Source organism: Myodes glareolus, chromosome 8 (genome assembly GCF_982192425.1).
Source record: "Myodes glareolus chromosome 8, mMyoGla1.1, whole genome shotgun sequence".
Classification (NCBI taxonomy): Eukaryota; Metazoa; Chordata; class Mammalia; order Rodentia; family Cricetidae; genus Myodes; species Myodes glareolus.
Genome location: NC_142033.1, coordinates 4,244,185 through 4,264,454, shown reverse-complemented (window position 1 = coordinate 4,264,454; position 20,270 = coordinate 4,244,185). Strand labels below are relative to the sequence as shown.

The 20,270-nt window shown below is 40.3% G+C and overlaps 1 protein-coding gene and 1 long non-coding RNA gene across 5 annotated transcripts in view; one reads left to right on the top strand and one right to left on the bottom strand.

Moving 5' to 3' along the window:
- The window catches only part of LOC125408673 (ATP-binding cassette sub-family G member 3-like), a 57,839-nt gene extending 42,438 nt beyond the window's left edge, over positions 1–15,401 (bottom strand). For 2 of the 3 annotated variants that reach the window (XM_087908773.1, XM_087908775.1), the window contains exons 1-2: positions 15,154–15,401; positions 609–830 (exon numbers count right to left, since the gene is read on the bottom strand). In XM_087908773.1, coding sequence (XP_087764899.1) covers positions 609–811 — 203 coding nt within the window. In that variant the 5' untranslated portion in view covers positions 812–830; positions 15,154–15,401. The remainder of the gene's footprint in view (positions 1–608; positions 831–15,153) is intronic. The other variant, XM_087908774.1, reaches the window with a different exon arrangement.
- A 128-nt stretch (positions 15,402–15,529) lies between these two features.
- Positions 15,530–17,207, top strand: LOC125408676 (uncharacterized). 2 transcript variants are annotated; one of them, XR_015738517.1, is made up of 3 exons: positions 15,530–15,690; positions 16,006–16,115; positions 16,782–17,207. It is a non-coding gene; the product is annotated as an uncharacterized LOC125408676 (long non-coding RNA). The 2 variants fall into 2 exon arrangements; XR_007234531.3 differs by lacking the exon at positions 15,530–15,690 and having other exon boundaries at positions 15,970–16,115.
- The last annotated feature ends 3,063 nt before the right edge of the window (positions 17,208–20,270 follow it).

Below are 20,270 nucleotides of genomic sequence, written 5' to 3'. Positions count from 1 at the left end.
TTTTTCTGTAATATATCTAAGGGCTTGTCAAGTTTGTTTGTGTTTTCAAAGAACCAGCTTTTGTGCCATCCATCCATTGTGTTGTTCTTCAGTCTCCATTGCATGAATTTCACTGTTATCATGAATCTATCTGTCTGTATAACAAGGTAAGGCAGGGGAGGGTTCATTGGTGAAGCGCTTGCTATACAAGGGTGAGGACCTCGGTTAAGTCTCCAGAATTCACATGAAGTTGGGTGCAGTGGTGGCACCTGTAACTTCATGCTCTATGGAGAGATGGGAGACAGAGGTAGGAGAATCCCAGGACCCTTGCAGGCTGCTAGCCTGGAATACTCTGCAGTGAGCAACAAGGGACTCTGTCTGCAGTACGGTAGAAGGTGAAGACCAATGCTCAGGATTGTCCTCTGACAGTCTTGTGCTATGGGTGTGTCATAGTATACACACATCTGTACATGTGAACACACACATACTCATAAACAGAGATATACATATAGACATATACACCCACTAACACATATGTACACAGACATGCACACACAGCTGATTGATAGTAAAGAAAGTCTCTGTTAAAAAATGTGCAATATACTAGTCTCTTTAGTTTATTTACATACTTCATATTTGATAGTCTTTCTATCATGAATGTTTTTTTACGAAATGCAAAGCCACTCTGAACTGTTTCCCGATAGCTGATGTTATGAAAACTCAACACAGCCTCTCCAGTCAATGTGTTCTGGTCACTGGTGTCCATTCCAGGAAGGTCACTGGGATTGCTTTCTATCATTGGGATTGCAACAGGGTCACTATTGGATGCCATCTCCAGAGGTTCTTCCTTCCTGTAGAAGGAACGGCAAGAGTAAGTTGATGGTCCACACAACAACATTATTACACGGAACACTTTAGGATTATTTTAAATTGTGCACTCATAGGCAGATTTCATCCTGATGAACAGTTCATATTGCTGTGATTACCTAAGAATTCAATGAGAATCAGACATAACTGAGGACATAGACTCCCCTTAGATACCAAATTCCTAGGATAGAAATGAGCCCTAATGAGTGCAGTATAAATGTTATTCATAATTCATAAAGAAAGACAAAGACAGATGAGAGGGCGGATTTGTCTTACCTCAAAAGCATATTATATGACACAATATAAGTTTAGAGGCAGGTATGTAACTGCCATTTTCACAACTCCTCTTTGTGTGAAGAGGGTGGTGTATGTGTACGTGCACAGATGTACAGATGTGTGGATTTACAGAAGGAAGAATCACATAGCAGATGAACATGCAGAGAGAGCTATTGTGGAACAGGGTGGCCAATAAAGACGCAGTTGGTTCAAGGCACAGTGTGAGTTCAAGATACAAAGATGGTTCAAGGGGCAGATTGCTCCAAAGCACAGAGCTGATTCCAGGCATAAGGAGTCTGAACAAATGAGAACTCAAGTGGAACACTTTCATTAGGACTGATCACGTGAGCAGAAGTCCTGGGGTCAGAGCTGAGAGTTTGTTGCCTTGTGTCTAGTGATGTACGCATCAGGTGGCTGATGGTGGCTCATTGAATATGGTCCAAGTGAGGGCTTTGCATTGCTCATTGCTCTGGTTTCTTGGGCAAGTTCTTCAAACATCCATGGGTCTAGGTGTTTCTGGCTTGACATGTTTATAAGTAGGAATAATTTATTTGTTTCAATAAGCTATTTATCTATCAATCTGTATCTTACTATCTTGCTGGACACTTGAACACATAAGGTTCAAAGTTGCCTCAGTATTTGCTTTCAAAATGAAGCAAACCACTGCCATATAAATGGAGTCACTCAGGGCAAGGCACACACTGAAAACTCCTGTCCTATGTAATACAAAGGAACACAGATGGGCACTGTCCGAGCTCTACATACCCCGTCTCTCACAGTGCTAGAACCAGGAGCTTCTGTTCTCTGAGTCTGAGCTGTGGTGAGATCCAAAATCATCTAGCACATATCATGGTGCCCTGGTGGGTAGGCAGCCATGAGGGACAGTAGTGCAGGAGGGAGTGACTGAGACACACTCCTAGCTCAGGCTGTGGAGGCATGAGGTCAGGCAGCCCTGCCTCCTGTAACCGGGAATGACATGGCTCCTCTGGATGACTGCTGAGCCTGAGAGTTCTGAGCAGGTGCCTGGCAGATTCTTTGGTTTCTGAAACTTTCTCATGATTCAATTTGTGTGCAGCAGACAGGGGCTGAGAACTGATAACCAGGGTGAAAGGATTACTCAGTTTCTACAGCTTCTTCCCTATTGCATGGAGGTTTGCTGCTGCATAGGATCTGAAAATAGTTAGGCAAACAGCTCAGCTCCCAGAACTTCTCCATGGTCTGTTTGCCATCTCCACTTCTCCACAGCATCCAGGAGACACGGCTTTGTTTAGACAAACCCACACACAGAAGTGCCTACCTGGACCACAGCCCGCAAAGACCTCTGGGGCTAGCCGTGGAGAAGACTATACAGAAACGGCGGGGGTGTTTACTGTGAGAGATATTCCGCTCCTTATGGCACCTGTGCGCAGCACCAACCTGGAAGCGCGCAGCAGAGGGACGACGCACACCAAAGACAGCCTTGATGCCCCCAGACCTGGAAATTTCTGTGAGCATCAAGAGAGGCTCTTCCAAGTCTCTGTCTTCCAGATACTGAAGCGTGATGTGTAATTTTTCTATAGGATGTCATTTTTAAGATGTAAAAAAGTTTTTAATATTTAAAAAATCCTGTCTTGTGACTTACATGATCCTGCTGTTGTTAATGGTGAGGCAGGGTCTCCTTGACTCAGACTTGCCACATATTTGTGATCTTCCTGCCTCACCTTCCCTTTGTCAGGATGGTCACCTGTGGTTTACCTATTTTATTTATATTTTTTAAATTTGGTAACTGTATTGCTTTTAATCTTTTTCTCTTCTCTCTTCTACTCTTCTCTTTTCTCTCATTTCTTTCTACACATCCTTTATTCAATTATGTGATTGTTGTTTGTATCTTTACTAGTTGCTAACATCATGTTTTATTATGAATTAGCTTTTCCTATTACTTCTATTATGCCCATCACGATAACTCGGGAAGATGGCTCTGGTGCTGTCGTTACTGTGGTCTCTTTTCTCCATCCTGACCAGTGCTGAGGATTAAGGTCTGGGCAGATGGATGCTCAATGTACACGTCCTCACATCAATGTGTAAAACACACTCACTCCCACAGGTGCACCAACCACAACAAGGAAACACAAGAATGCAAGGAAACAAGGTCACACCACTTCCTCAAAAGATCATAAGGTGTCAGCAACTGAGTCTAAACATACCAAACTCAGTAGAATGCTAAAGAAATCAATCAGGAGGTTAACTTTAACAAGATTGCAACTTCAAAAAGATAGGCAACTTAATGAAATAAGCAAAACAACATAACATATGAATGATAAATAAAGACAGAATTTTTAAGTGGAAATTTTGGGAAAGTCTACAAATATATTTTTAAAATTCAGGAGAAAGAATCAACAACAGACTAAATTAATTGAAAGATAAAAAATACCAGGACTTCACATATAAGGTTGATGAGTTATTGTATTCAGAGAAAAATAAAAAAAATATGATGACCTCCAGAACATAACAAACAAACCAAACAGGAATATTTTAATAGACTAGAATGACGAAATAGATAATAAAGATATAGAAAACCTACTCATTGAAGCAATATCCTAAAATACCCCGTATCTATTGAAAGATAAGAATGTCTAGGTACAGAGGTAATTTAGACCATCACATTCATAGGACCAGAAAATATTCTTGACATATCACACTCTCAGTAAAATTTAGATAGTGTAGAACAAGAAAAGAATGCCCGAAGCTAATACAGAGAAGAGTCATGTCACTAATACGTACCTAATTGGAAAACCGATCAGAACAGCAGCATGTTCCTTGACAGAAATGCTGAAGCCAAGAGCATGCAACTGTGTATTCTGAGCCCTCAAAGAAAAGAGTAACAGCCAATGTGACTAAATTCAAATCCATCCTGTATAAAGACCTTCAAGATGAACACAGCTAAAGCAATTCTGGACCACAAAGGGTCCACAAAGTGAAGAAGACACTCATGGAAAAATAAAAACACAAAGGAAGAAGACAGAAAGCTAGGATCACAAGAGCGCAGGAGAAAATTACTCTTGTAGTTCTAAGAAATCAACAGCAAAAACTCAGGAAGTGTGCTGGTTAGCTTTTGTCAGCTTGGCATACGCTGGAGTCATCTGGGAAGAAGAATCCACAGGTGAAGAATTGCCTGCATCAACTGACATGTTCCTCCATGGTCTGATTCAGTTCCTGGCCAAGTTATGATGTGGAAGTGTAAGCCAAATAAACCTTTTCCTCTCCAAGTAGCTTTTGGTCGTGATGTTTTCTCAAAGCAATAGAAAGCAAAGTGCCAAGGAGCCAGCAAACATCTAAGATGAGAGAGAAAGAAAATAACACAGCCAATTGAAGCCAACACAGGAAGTCAGAAGGTGAAGAGAAGCCTGCCAAATTATAGGATTTCATTCAGTACAAACATTCTAACACTAACATAAATATAAGTGGTCTCAACTCTGGAGTAAAAGATGTAACTGACAGGCTGAATTGAAAAGCAGGAAACAATGACCACTTGTTTGTTGCAGCGGGAAACTCAGTTAGCTGGCAGCGCATATGAGGACTGACAGGGAAAGGATGGGAACGGCATTTTAAGCAAACAGACAGGAAAGCTCCACTCCTACCTGACAAAGCAGATACCCAGCCAAAGTTAGGAAAAATAAAGATAACTACATGTTAATAACTGGAACACTACATCACAAACAACTATAAATATATATGTAATGAAAAATAGCATAACAAATTCATTGAAACAAATCCTGCTTGACAAATGCAGCTGGATAAAATAAACAGTGAGTGACTTTGGTTTTTTATTTGTTGTTTGATATTCTTGAATAGCATAATTTTATTGAGGGAAGTCATATCTGTAAATGAATGTTTGCTGTTCTGTGCTGTAAGCACTGACATATTCTCTCCACTGCCTGAGGAATGCTCGGGAGTCAGCCTCTAAGCTGGGACCTTGGCCTGAACTTTGATTTCCCATGGTAGCATGAAGTGTGTGTGTGTGTGTGTGTGTGTGTGTGTCTGTGTGTGTGTCTGTGTGTCTGTGTGTGTCTGTGTGTGTCTGTGAGTGAGTGTACCTGTGTGTGAATGTGTGTTTGTGAATATGTGTGAGGTATGGGTATCTGTGTATATGTCTGTGAATGTGTATCTGTGTGAATATCTGTGTGTGTGTGTGTGTTTGTGTGTGTGTGTGTGTCTGTGTGTGTGTGTGTCTGTGAGTGAGTGTACCTGTGTGTGAATGTGTGTTTGTGAGTATGTGTGAGGTATGGGTATCTGTGTATATGTCTGTGAATGTGTATCTGTGTGAATATCTGTGTGTGTGTGTGTGTGTGAGAGAGAGAGAGAGAGAGAGAGAGAGAGAGAGAGAGAGAGAGAGAGAGAGAGAGAATGTGTATGGAGGTGGCAAAATAAGGATGTCTGGTCCCCTGGAACCAGATCTTCAGCAGTTGTGAGCTGCCATATCAGTGCTGGGACTTGAACCCTGTTTCTCTGGAAATGCAGCCAGTGCACTAAACCAGCTCTCTAGCTTCTGGAGTTTATGTCTTCTTGTTACTAATGTATATATTCTGTAATCTGTGGTTTTGGAAAACAGTACTTAATAAATTTAGAAGGCAGGTAGTTGCTTATGAAATTATTCTGACTGTCTTATAATAGTTGAGTGATGAAATATCCACATTTTGATATGTGCTCTAGTGTGGGAATCATAGCTACCCTTGTGAGGTGTGGACTATCCATTTTGAGTTATTCAGCATATACAACACTGCTTGAGTAAGGCCTCCTTCAGTGAGAGAAAACATCTGAAAGCTTAGGGGACCATGTGCACCCTAGGTTCTCCTACTTGTCTGAGTGGCTGCTAAAATGAACAAAGCTTCCCACACTCGCAGACTTCTGGTCTGATTAGGAAGACCAAGGCTATCAGGACGAGGACTCTAACCCTGGGCCCTGTAATGCAGCACAAGCTTGCTGCTCCCTAGAAGGGAGCGGTTGCAGTGAAAGCTTCCTGGCTCCTTTCTCCTGTGTGGACCTTGGTAGCCCCCACCCCAACAGTTTTGTCATTAAATCTTCTAGAACTTCCAGATTCTTATAGTTAAAAGGAACATATTCCAAGTCCAGTGATATCTATATTGATATTTTTCTCTACTTTAAGATTTGATGAATCAGCATTTTATTAAGAAATGTGCTCATAGATAATGTTAGTCTTTAAACTTTACCAATGATCATTTTATTTACTTATCTGATAGTTATTGTTTATTTTTGAAATTATATTTTAATTACAACATTTCTCCTTCCCTTTCCTACCTCCAAACCTTCCCATATATCCCTCCCTGATCAAATGCATGGACTCTTTTTTCCTAAACTGTTATTGAAAGCATATATCTACTTGTAATCACACACACACACACCTGTTGAGTGCATATGTTATTTATATGTACGTTTTCAGGGCTGACCATTTAGCACTGGACACCAGTCGGTGTGCTCTTCCCTGGGAAAGGCCACCTCTCCCGCTCCCAGCTTTACCGTTGCCTGTAGTTCTCTGTGTAGAGCTGAGGCTCCTGGACTTTTCTCCAGCCACTTGGCACATTCATGGCTGTCCTCCTCTTCAGCCCACGTTTGGGGCAGTCATGTTTACAACACTTTATGGGTGTAGTTAATAGGTCTTTCTTGAACACCAGCCCCCAAATAAGGACACGAAGATTTATTATTAATTATGAAAACTTGACCTTTAGCTTAGGCTTGTTTCCAATTAGCTCTTATAAATTAAATTAGTCTGTTCGTATTAGTCTATGGTCTTCTACAAGTCTTTTTAGTCTCTCTTCTGTTCTGTACATCTGACTTGCTTAGTGTCTCGCTGGCATCTCTCTCACACCTAGATTCATAACCCTGAGTTCCTCCCTCTACCCAAAGTTCTGCCTATTCTCTCCTGCCTAGCCACTGGCCATTCAGCCCTTTATTAAACCAATCAGAAGGTGCCTTTCACACTGCGTGAACAAATATCACACAATATTTCCTCTTTTTTGAGCTGTGGGAGAATGCTCTTGTACATTATAAAGATTTGACACATGTATTGGTTTAATAAAACGCTGATTGGCCAGTAGCCAGGCAGTAAGTATAGGTGGGGTGATCAGACTAGGAGAATTCTGAAAAGAGAGAAGGCAGAGACATAGTCTCTAGCTAGATGCAGAAGAAGCAAGATGAGAATGCTTCACCGATAAAAGTTACCAAGCCAAATGACTGAACACAGACAAGAATTATGGGTTAATTTAAGTTTTAAGAGCAAGTTAATAATAAGCCTGAGCTAATAGACCAAACAGTTTACAATTAACATAAGCTTCTGTGTGCTTCTTTGGGACTGAATGGCAGTGGGACCGGGTGAGACAGAAACTTCCATCTATTTGCCTAAATGAAAAGGAAAGGGTTTTGACTCTAACTCAGTAAAATGATACACAATAAAAACAATTATCAGGTATGGATTACATTCACAATGTCAGATCCATTTGTATTTGGCAAATTTGGAGAAAATACTCTGTTATCTATCCTAACTTGGTGATTTCAAAGTTTTATACCTAAACTATTTTCTATCATAACTTATATTGCCAGTTTAAAAATATATTTTTAGACCTTAAAGCATTTACTCAGATACATAACTTAAGCTTTTATGTCTCTCCTCAACCTATATACTTTACATCTCTTTTGTGAGCTTTTTTATTTTTGAATCTGGTAACAAGAAAAGCTGTAACTAAAACTATACAGTTTTCAATCTCATCAGAGACCTGAGAAGGATATAATATTACCTGAGTAAAGAGGAAGTAGAGAACAAACAACTTCTAAAACTATAGAAACGAGAGAAACTGGCTAACTTGACAGTCACCCAAGGCTTATCTGCAACATTGGGGCGTCCATCTTCAGCCCACGGCCTAGAATATCTGACAGACTTTTAGGTAAAGCAGGAGGTTTTCACAGACTGTCCTACGCCATCTTGCAAAGTTTGGCACTCACCCTCTTTTCTGCCCTGATCTGAGCCGGGGGAGGGTTAGCTAATGTGCTGTGTCACATGCCCTTCCCGACCAGGTGTGTGTGTATGCGTCTTGCTCGCGATCCTCGTGGTACCACATTTGCAACTAACATAACTAACATGACTACAATTTTGATGATTCTGGATGACTACTAACCTGCATTTCTTAATTATCCTAAATAATTTATAATAATAGCTTTCAAGGACTAGAATTATACATTACATTTTTAAATGAGCTGCATAGGTACAATACCTTGATAGTAGAAATACATATTTCTACTATTGTGTGTGTATATATATATATAGTATGATATAATAATAACCTTAAATTTGTATCAATATACAAAAACATATTAAGCAAGATAAAAAACATATTAGTATATTCTGATAAAAATAACCTTAAATTTGTATTAATATACAAAAGTGATACCAATGTAAAATATTTAAGATAATAGTTCCATTTAGTTTAAAAGTAGATTCAATAATCTGTCTTTTTAGCCTATCATTCCTATATATCCCCCTTTTATTCAAAAAAGGATTCCGTAAACCAACTTTACCTAATTTCTTCCCTTACCATGGCCAATACCAATTTGCAACCAACCGTCCTAAATAATGACAAACATCCATAACCCACCAAGCGATCAAAACCACTCATCCCACCTCTTAGGAATGTGGGCATTGTGTTCTTAAAATTACTTCCTGTTGTCTGGGGTGATAGAATCTTTAGGGAACACTGAGAAAATTGAGATAATGATCAAGTCTTGGAAGAGCTAGCTGTATCATTTATTGTCCAGTTTCTGTGTAAAGGAAAAGTTGTAGGGTTTATCTGAAATACTAGCTGGAGTAGTCTGTCAGGCTGGATCATCTTAGCTAGCAGCTTTGAAGTTGTCCGGAAGGTTGATTTTTTTTTTTTTTTGAGGAAAGTGTAATAGAGGAATTCTGAGAGACTGAATCACCTCATCTACTTTTCTTCTTCTTTTGGTGTCTATTCCTTTTCTCTATTTTGAAAATATACAGACTTTTAAAGGCAACATACATTAATACATACATTAACACAAGCATGGAATGTGCAGTGTGCACAAATCAACTAAAGATGACTTTTTTTGTTTTATATTTGAGCAGATAAAAGGCGTCTGTCAACTTTTTAAGTCCGTGTGAACTGCATGGTTAATTGTCATGAAGACTCTGTAGCCAACAAGACTCATGTCTCATTCAGTCTCAGAGCTGGTCCCATGTCAAGGGACCAGCTTATAAGTCATCATCTTGTAGTTTTTCTTGGTTTCTTCCCTCATGTCTGCAGTCACAGTTTTTAGGAGGTCTGTTATGGTCAATGGCTTAGTGGAGTAAAGCCAGGTGGGAAATCCAAACAGAGATAAAGGGAGAAAGTAGGCAAAGTGAAAGAGACGCCATGTAGCTGCCGAAGGAGAAAGACACAAGCCACCAGCCAGAAACTTACCAGTAGGCCACAATCTAGTAGTGATTCACAGTGGTTAATAGAAATGGGTTAATTTAAGATGTAAGAGTTAGCTAGAAATATGCATAAGCTATTGACCAAACAGTGTTATAATTAATACAGTTTCTATATGATTATTTGCATCTGGGTGGCCGGTAAATGAACAAGCAGTCTCTGCCTACAAAACACCAGTGAAAATGGATGGCACAGATGATCCAGCATTTCAGAATGTCTCTGTTACAGTCTCTTCAAAATTCTGCATCCAAAATAGTTTCAAGGTTTCTGGCTGAGATCGCCCAGCTTCACATAATTGAGTGATACTGCTCAAGCCTGGACTTCATTATATCCCAGTTTTCTCAAGGATCCCCCAAAGACACAGTTGCCCCCAGTCAAAAAGAAGTAGTCTAGAGAACGAGAGCCAAAGGCAGCCATTCCCTGAACTATTATATAATACAGGGTTTGAATACTCAAAGAAATAAGATGAGAGAGACATTCAATCAGGAAAGGAAGAAGTCAAATTACTCTGTTTGTGGGTGAAATGCCTAATACATTCAAGGCTCTGGACTTGATCCTCTGAAACACATACCAAGAAAACAGCTCTAAAAACCATCCAGGGTTCAGCAAGATGTCTCTGCAGGAAAACATGCTGGCTGAACAAGATTGAAAGATCTGAGTTCAATCCAATAACGCCATGAAAAGGGGACTACAGTGGTTTGCCTTTGTAATTTTAGCACAGAGATCTCCTGGAAGCTGAAGGGCCAGCTAACCTGGAGGACCCAGCATGGAAAAAAGTACAGGAGAGATCACCTCAACAAGTTGGAAGAAAAGAACTGACTCTCAAGAATTATCCTGTGATCTCCACACACAGTGTAACACACACACTGGAAATACCGAGAGAAACTGTGCAAAAGCATCTTTGGATTAAGTAAACAGAGTAGATAATATGTTTGCATATCTCTGAATATTCCTATAGCCACACAACTGTGCATTGTAAGTTGGTGAGGTGTGTGATGTTAATTATACCATAAGAAAGTCATTCCTGAAGAGAATAGGTGTGAGGCCAAAGTCTAGACTTTTTATTAACCTTTTGCTTCACATCCTAAAGTTAGCTGGGCAATAATCTTCATGGAGAAGAAATTTTAATTTTCTATGTACCAATGTAGCTCGAGTGTGTATGTGTGTGTGTGTGTGCGTGTGTGTGTGTGTGTGTGTGTGTGTGTGTGTGTGTATCAGGGTAACTGTAGCCTCAGAAAGAGTTTGGCAATGTTTCTTCTGTTTCCATTGTGTTGAAGAATTTGACAAGTATTGGTATTAGTTCTTCCTTGAAGTTCTTGTAGAATTCTACACTGAAACCATCTGGTCCTTGGCTTGTTTTGGCTGGGAGACTTTTGATGCTGTTTCTATTTCCTTAGCAGTTATAGGTCTATTTAATTTGCTTATCTGGTCTTGATTTAATTTTGATATGTGGTACTTATCCAGACAATAGTCCATTTCCTTTAAGTTTTTCAATTTTGAGGAGTGCAGGTTTTTGAAGTATGACCTAAATATTCTCTGGATTTCCTCTGTATCTGTTGTTATGTCCCCCCTTTTCATTTCTGATTTTGCTAATTTGGATATTCTTTCTCTGCCTCTTGTTTAGTTTGAATAAAGGTTTGTCTATTTTGTTGACTTTCTTGAAGAACCAGCTCTTTGTCTCTTTGATTCTTTGTATTGTTTTCTAGGTTCAAGCCAGATGTGATCCCGGTGCTGAAAGGGGGAAGTGGACACGCACCCCCACTCCTAATCTAGATGCTATCTGCAATGGATACCCTCTTGTAAAGGAAAAACTGGATTTCTCCAATGGAGTCTCACTGGGTATATTTACAGCATGTAAGAGTAGGCCCTGTGCCCAGCAGTAGATGGCCAACACAATGGATAGAAACAGAAAACACTTTACTGAGTGAGGTAACCCAGACCCAAAAAGAGGAATATGGTATGTACTCACTCATAAGTGGATTCTAGCCATAAATAAAGGACATTTAGACTATAATTCGTGATCCTAGGGAAGCTAAATAAGAAGGTGAACCTAAAGAAAAACTTACAGTTATCCTCCTGGATATTAGAAGTTGACAAATTCCATGAAAATTTTGTAGACTTTTTGTTTTTAATTTATTTGTTTGGGCAGTTTTGATTTTGTCTTACCGGTTTTTTGCTTATCTATTATGTTTTCTGATTTTGTGGGGTTTGGGGGGTTTTGTTTCTTTCTTCCGTCCTTCCTTTTCTCTTTTTCTTTCTTACTGCCTGTTTTCTTTCTGAAGAGAGAGAAGTAAGGACGTGGAGTTGGATGGGAGTAGTGGCGGGAGGATTTCGGAGGAATCAATGGAGAGGAAACTATTATTAGAATATACCGTGTGGAATTTTTTCAATAAAAATGTATGAGAAAAATTAAATTATATGACGATGGTCTATGAAATAGAGACAGTAAGGAGACCCTATCATCCGTCTATCCATCTCTATCTCAAATGGTGTTAGAATATCAGCAAGTGGTAGAGTGCTGGCTTACATGAGTCTCTGGAGACCCAGCATTGGGAGTAGAGGTGGAGGACGGCAAAGAAGAAAATAAAAAGAAGTAATAAAAATTAGTAGTAGAAGTAGTAGTAGTAGTAGTAATAGAAATTATTATTAATAGAAATTATGGAGCTGAAAACACTACAGCAACCAACAGTGGGGCTCAGCCTTCAAAAATTCAAAAGAAAAGTAAGAATATTCCAAGATAACAAGTGAACCCATTTGCTAGCAGCAGGCCTGACTTCTAGCACATCAAATAAACCTTCTTCAGGCTGGAAGAAAAAGGTACACGATGGTAACTCAAGTCCTCACATCAGATAGGGACCAAAAGGGCAATTACATACGTAATCACAAAAGACCAGGCAACTATCTTTTCTTTTTTCTCTTAACTAGTTTAAAAAGATAACCATTTGAAGAAATAATTATAAAATTATATTGTTGGGTTCATAACACTCAAGCAACATATATCATAAAGGACGGAGGCAGAACGGCATGGAGCAAGGAAATTACCCTACGGTAAAGACATAAATTAGAGTGAGAAATGAAGCTGATCTATAAGAAGAAATAAATACCCCAAATAGTATATAGGTAAATATCAAGATCTCTACAATTACAGTTTCTCATTCTCTTAACTTCATTACAGGAGCAAGATATTACATAAAGCAATAAGTACACTTCATTGTTGTTTTTTAATATATGTGGGCAAAGGGGGTGGGGGAAGGAGGAAAGACAGTAACAGGGAAGAGAGGTGACTAGGATCACAACATGTTATATGCATGTATGAAAAAGTCATAACCCATTATTTTGTGCAAATAATATACATCAAGAAAAATGTCAAAATACCGGCATACTATGTACATATATATGGCAGTAACAACACAAAGGAGGGAAGGGAGAATGAAATAATATTAGACATTTTATATTCTCATGTAACAAAGTTACTATCATTTTTAAGCAGACTATAAGGTGTATATTATAGTCCCCCAAACACTGAAAATGTTTCAATTCCAAGCAAGGAAATAACTAAAACTATAAACAGTATTATAGATCTGAAGTACAAATATTGTCTAAAGTTAGAAAAATTAGTAATAAATCATAGACATAACACTAAGGTATACTTTAAGTTTGCTTTTCCAGTTTTACAGAATCAAGAACACACTCTTACCTGAGATGCACCTGTCATGGGCCAGTGAAATCAGAGGCACATTGACCTTTCCTATGTAAATATTTTCCTGGGCATCACTATCATCAAACACACACATGCACATGCGCACCTATGCAAAATAGGCTTTCCAGTTCTTTCATTTTCATAAACCATCTTAATCCTAATTATTTTCGCCAAGAAGTTCTTTCTGAGACTTCCTACTTCATACATTTTCAAATACAGTCCATCTTAAATCAAAAACAGTCAACAGAACATCTCGGATGTCAGGAAAACTGCCCTATGCTGATCATACACACTCGTCAACTTCACTGAGACATCACATGGTGTTTCCAAAAGATAAGCAATGTGGCTCAAAGGTCGGCATTTTCCAAACGCTTAGAGAACATGAAATTCACACAACCCATAGAAAACCTTGGTTTATTTTTAAGTAAGACCTGTTCATCAAGGTGTCTGTAACAGGGTATGGGAAATGACAGCTAAAGTTTACCTTAGCAGAGGCGCTGCTCTGGCATTATGGGATGGTTCTAGGCATAGCCTTCCTTTGAGTCTCCTCAACAACCCAAATTAACCCACACAAGAGATGTTCCCTCAAAAGCAAAAGCCAGGAGAAGTGTCTGTTTCCCCTGATGTTTCCTCTGAGCTGGAAGACTGATTGACCCCTTCTTGCTATGGTCTCAGGAATGCAACTTAAGGGCTAGAGAGATGGCTCAGCGGTTAAGAGCACACACTGCTCCTGCAGGGGACCTGGTTACACTCCCAGCCTTACATAGGAACTTCCGACTGTCTGCAACCCCAGTTCCAGGGAATCGGGGGCCTCCCTGACCTCCAGGGGCACCAAGTGTTCAAGCAGTGCACTTACAAACATGCAAGCAAAACACTTGTGCACATCAAATAAAATTGAATAAATCACTTAAAATATAACTCAATTCAGCTTTGAGTGTTCCTTCTCACAATTCTCCATTCTAGTTTGTATTTTATTGTCCACTTATCATATTTATCCTCCTTTCAGTGCTTCAGATGCTTAGCCACAGTTAAGTGCAGAAATAGGTTCTGCGCGTGTGTGCATTTTAATACATGTTGGTCTAAGAAAATGCACTGCTGGAGAGAGGCAAGTCAACACCATAAGAAGGGCTCCTCTGAGAGACAGACATGGATCTAATCTACATGGGAAGTAGAAAATGACAAGACCTCCTGAGTAAATTGGGAGCGTGGGGACTATGGGAGAGTGCTGAAGAGGAGGGGAGAGAAAGGGAGGGGAGCAGAGAAAAATGTAGAGCTCAATAAAATCAGTTTTTTAAAAAGGGGGCTCTTCTGTGCAAACACACAGGCCTGAACACATATCCTTATTAATATGTGTTACTATTAAAGTTTCTGTCTTCCTAAAACTAGATAAGCGATTACATTTCTAGTATTAGACAGGGAAAAAAAGGATTGCATTATATATACACAATCAACTGGCAGGCTTACAACCTAGTTGTTTTGGCTTTTAATTTTTGTCTGTTCAAACTTCTTCCTCAGTATCCAAGGAAGAGATGTAAGGAGTTAATGTATAGCTGCATAGCAAGCTACAGATTTTTGGACAAATTTTACATCGTGAGATAAAGAAAAAGGATAAATTGTCCAGGTCCCTTACAATACCAGTGTTAACAAATTACTTTTGCACTTGTGATAACTTCACTACTTGATAACATTTTCGCCCACCCGACATCATCAACCTTATTCACCTTCACACATCTGGAGATCAACCCGCCCTGAACACCACACCCTCTACAGACAGGTGATAGGACCAGCAATTTGCATTTCACACTTGGAAATGAAGCTGCAAAGGATTTCCCAGCCCTGGCTGCCCACACTCACCAGGATCGGAAGCAGAGGCCCAGTCTGTTTGCGCACAGGATGGGAGGAGAGTTGCAGCTCTGGTCTGAGACTCCGGCTTCTGCCCCACAGTGTCCTATAGCCTCCGCATCTAGGCCACCTCTGCTCCTTCAATGGCAGCGACTTGGGCGGCACCCAAAGAGAGGAGAGGAAGTAGAACACCAGGACGTCCTGGGGTGGGGGAAGGGTGTGGGTGGGGGAGGTGGTGTGGGGAGCGGCTCCGTGGAGGAGGAATGTGGGGTCAGGCTCTGTGGGGTCGTGAGGTTGGGTGGGCCCAGCTCAGGGCCAGCTTCCAGAGAACTGGACTGTCAGCACTGAGCCCTAGGTCAGGCCCAAAGCTCGAGAAGTCAGCATTTAGTATCCCAGAAGAGAGAAACTGAAAGTAACGGTTTGGTGGGGGGGGGGGGAGGGGGGAGGGACTTAACAGGTTAGGCTGGGGAAGAAACAGGAGGTAAATATTTGCTTAGCACAGAAAGGGACAAACACGTGGTGGATCAGGACATCCTAGGATAGGGCTTGGTAAGCACCCAGGTTGTTAATATAAATTGATTTATAGCTTCATTTTGTTTCTGAAGAAACCAATTGAAAAATAATTCACTGTTCACAATTGCAATCCCTATAACCGAGAGCCTGAGGCAGGAGGATTTGGGGTTTGGGTGCCTGGGCTAAATATCGATCTCTATCCCTAAAGAGTAAGAAGAGGGGAGGAGGAACTAACTTAGTTAACTGTTAACCTGCAGTTAATGTGTGCAGTGTAGGACACTTCATGGACCAGAAAGTTAATGTTGAAAAGTAAGTCTGTTTCATACTCTATCAGTCTTTTTAACCTTCTAGCATGAGTGGGGGAAGGTAACAGGAGCCCTCCCCCTTCAGCTGAGGAGCTGCAGACACAGTGATGACTGCCAGGAGAGGGAAAGTCGGTTTTCTCCAGGAGTGCATCCTTGGTGTGTAGACTACCCAGGGGATTATTCTACTCACATGTGTTCATGGCAGCACTGACTGGACTCAGTGGGTTATTGAAGAAGGGGAGAAAGAGAAAGAGAAAAAGAAAGAAGGGAGGGAGGCAGGCAGGCAAAAAAGAGTAAGGAAGGGAGGGAGGAAGAGGAGATTATTGGGGGAGAAAGATGTTGGGAGGGAATTCTGTTGTAGTCTTGGAGGGTGAGTGAGGCTAAGTATGATTAAAATACATCGTATGTATGAAGTTCTCAAAATTCTCAAAGAATAAAAATTGTACAAGTTTTTGATGACATTAATTTTTATCAGAGTATAAGATACGTACAGAGAAAGCTCACGCTGAGCAGTGACCCAACTCTGTAAGCATGAGGACCTGAGTTCAGATTCAGCACCAGATAAAGAACCTGATAGTGGGGGGGGGGGGGCAGGGGATCTCTGGGGCTTGTGGACTAGCTATTCTAGATAATCAGAAAGTCATTCCTCAGACTCAGTGTGTGAGTGAGGACAACACTAGTGTTCCTCCATGGGTTTGCACACCCATGCACAGCCACACATGCACATACATGCAAAATTATAGAAAATCTGACCAGACAGCTTCATGTATATTTACAATGTGACACATGTGTATTTGTGAAACTCTTATTTTTTTATTTCAGAACACTTGGAGTACCTCAGAAAGGGAATAGGAGCACACACAGGCAATCTCAGACACTCCGCCTGAGGCCCAAGGTTGACAGACTGAAGGACAGCCTGTGCTACGTAGAGGTTGCTGACCAGCCAGGGCTACAAAGCAAAACTGCCTCTGTGCTCCACCTTGGAGGGGGAAAAAAAGAACAGAAAGTAAAGAGAAGAGGGGGGAAGAATGGGAAAAGCCCAGAGGGCTTCCCTCAAGCTCCACCATGGCCGTCCTCTCCAGAGGTCACCACATTCCTACTTCTGTCATTTGTTGTCTGCTTCTATTCAGTTTTTACGTCTATTACATAGTGGAGCTGGTGCCCCAAGTATGTCACTGACTACATCCCCAAGTCTGAGGATTGGATAACTATGTAATAAACTTTCTTCTCTTTATTGTTTTTATTGAACTATACGTTCTCTCCATTGCCCTCCCTCCCTCCCCTCTCCCCTTTTACCCTCTCCTGTGACCGCTGCCTCTCAATTTACTCAGGAGATCTTGTCTTTTTCACGTTTCTATGTAGATCCATGTCTGTCTCTCTCAGGGTCCTCTTTGCTGTCTGGTTTCTCTGGGATTGTGAACTGTAGGCTGGCTTTTCTTTGCATTATATCTAGAAGCCACTTATGAGTGAATGCATATTATATTTGTCTTTCTGGATCTGGGTTACCCTACTCAATATGGCTTTTTCTAGATCCATCTATTAGCCTGCAAACTTCAAGATGTCATTATTTTTTATCATTGAGTAGTACTCCATTGTGTAAATGTACATTTTCTTTATCCATTCTTCAGTAGAGAGGCATCTAGGTTGTTTACAGGTTCTGGCTATTACAAAAAAAAATGCTGCTATGAACATAATTGAGCACATGTCTTTGTGGTATGATTGAGTGTCTTTGAAGAAAGAAATTGATAAAGGCACCAGAAAATGGAAAGATCTCCCATACTCTTGGGTAGGTAGAATTAACATAGTAAAAATGGCAGTCTTACCAAAATATATCTACAGATTCAATGTAGATCACAATCCCAGCAAAGTTCTTCACAGACCTCAAAAGAACAATACTCAACTTCATATGGAAAAGCAAAAAACCCAGGATAGCCAAAACAATCCTGTACAATAAAGGAACTTCTGACGGCATCACAATCCTGAACCTCAAACTCTACAATAAACCTACAGTAATGAAAGTAGCCTGGTATTAGCATAGAAACAGACAGAAGGACCAGTGGAATTGAATTGAAGACCTGGATATGAACACCTGATTTTTTTATAAAGAAGCTAAAAATATAAAATGGAAAAAGGAAAGCATATTCAACAAATGGTGCTGTCAGAACTGAATATCAACATGTAGAAGAATGAAAATAGATCTATATCTATTGCCATGCACAAAAATCAAGTCCAAATGCATCAACCACACTGAACCTCATAGAAGAAGAAGTGGGAAATACACTTGAACACATTGGCATAGAAAACCACTTCCTAAATATAGCCCCAGTAGCACAGACACTGAGAGCAACAATTAATAAATGGTACTTCTGAAATTGAGAAGCTTCTGTAATTAATTTTCTAGTTGATTCTCTTCACCCCCCAACCCTATTCTGGATTTATTCTAAACCTAAGTGTATCTGTGACACCTGCCTTACACTTATGGGGCACCTGAAGACTCCTGGACCAACAACTCACAAGGAGGTATTCCACGTCTGTGCCACAATTTTTTTTTAAGAACCCATAACTCTGAGAGCAGTGTTATCCCCTCATTTTTTAAGTATTTTTGTTTAATTGGCTTACAACACAGATCTAGTTTCAGATGAACTTCCCTCCACCCCTCACCTCCTTCCTTCTCTCTTACCCCCAAGTAACCCTTTCTCTGCTAGCATTCCCTCTTTATTTTCATATAACATGCATTTACTGCCCCTCTACAGCAATGGTGTCTTTCACTCTGCCTGGCTCTGACCTAAACACACAAATGTAAAAATTTCAAGATAGAAACACCATTTGAGAGAGAACATTTGTCTTCCCAGACCTGTATTACCTTACTTGGCAAGGCATTTTCCAGTTCCATTTATTTTTCTACAAATTTTATTTTCTTTACAACTGAATAAAATTCTATCACATACATGTTTTGGAAGGAGGGTGCTGCATGTTGGTTCCCAGCTGTCCGGTTAGCTTAGACCCAAAATAATCACACAGAAACTATATTGATTAAATCACTGCTTGGCCCATTAGTTCTAGCTTCTTATTGCCTAACTCTTACATCTTAATTTAATCCATATATATATATATATATATATATATATATATATATATATATATATATGGCTGTGGCTTACCAGGTACAGTTCCCAGCATCTGCTTGGGGCAGCTCGATGGCTTCTCTCTGACTCTGCCATTCTTTCTCCCAGCACACAGCCTAGATTGCCATAGGCTCAAAGTAGTTCCTTTTTCATTAACCAATAAAAGGAACACACAGACAGAAGGACCTCCCACACCATACATGTACTGAAATGACTAAGGCAAAGCCATCTTGTCCTATCTCCATTTTGTCAGCCCAGACACTTCTCAGCCCTCTACCCCACAACAGTGATGTCTGCCTTAGAAACACATTTGGGATTCCCATGACCACTGTGATCCAAATGTGTTAAGCCAAATAATTAGTGAAATAAAAACATAAACTAAAACAACCAAAGAAGTGTAAGTCAAAAGTGATTGTATTGTTGTGTCTGAAATAACTGTGCTCTATCAAAACAAATCATGCAAGGTAACTTTGCCTCTCATTCAGTATCAGTGAAAGTATATGCTTTGCCCTGAAAATGCTGTACCTCTGACCTTCTGCACCAGGGTGCTTGAGGCATGAGCATGCTGTTAGTCATGGGCAAAACTAAAGGACTTTAAAAGCGTGATTGTCTATATTAGTGTGGTGGTCTGTATCTTCCTGCATGGATTTATTATAGTGCCACATTTCCATTACATTCATCACCAGCGCCATCTAACACTGAACATCTAGGTTATTTACTCTATTATGACTAGAGCAGCAATGAACACAGATGGGCAAGTATCTCTGTAATAGGAGACAGAGTTCTCTGGATACATGTGTGGGAGAAAACCCTCACCAGCTACACCCTTGACAAGGGAAATCATAACCAAAATCCAAAAAAAAAAAAAAAAAGGAAAACATCAAGAATGAAATGACACAATAAAAACTAGGCTGTGGAACTAAGCAGAGGGTTCTCAATAGACAGGGATATGTGATGGCAGTGCTGGCACCCTTGGGGGCCAGCAAAGGAAGTCAGATCCCCTGGTGCTGGAGTCACAGGGATTTGCGAGCTGCCCCATGTGGATGCTGTGAACTGAGCTTCTCTGGAAGAGCGGTCAGTGCATTCTTGACCACTGAGATATGTCTGAGCTGTCCACCTCACACTTACCCATGGATTCTCTTACACTCTGTACTATCATTTCTCTTTGAATACAGTTTCCCTCTTA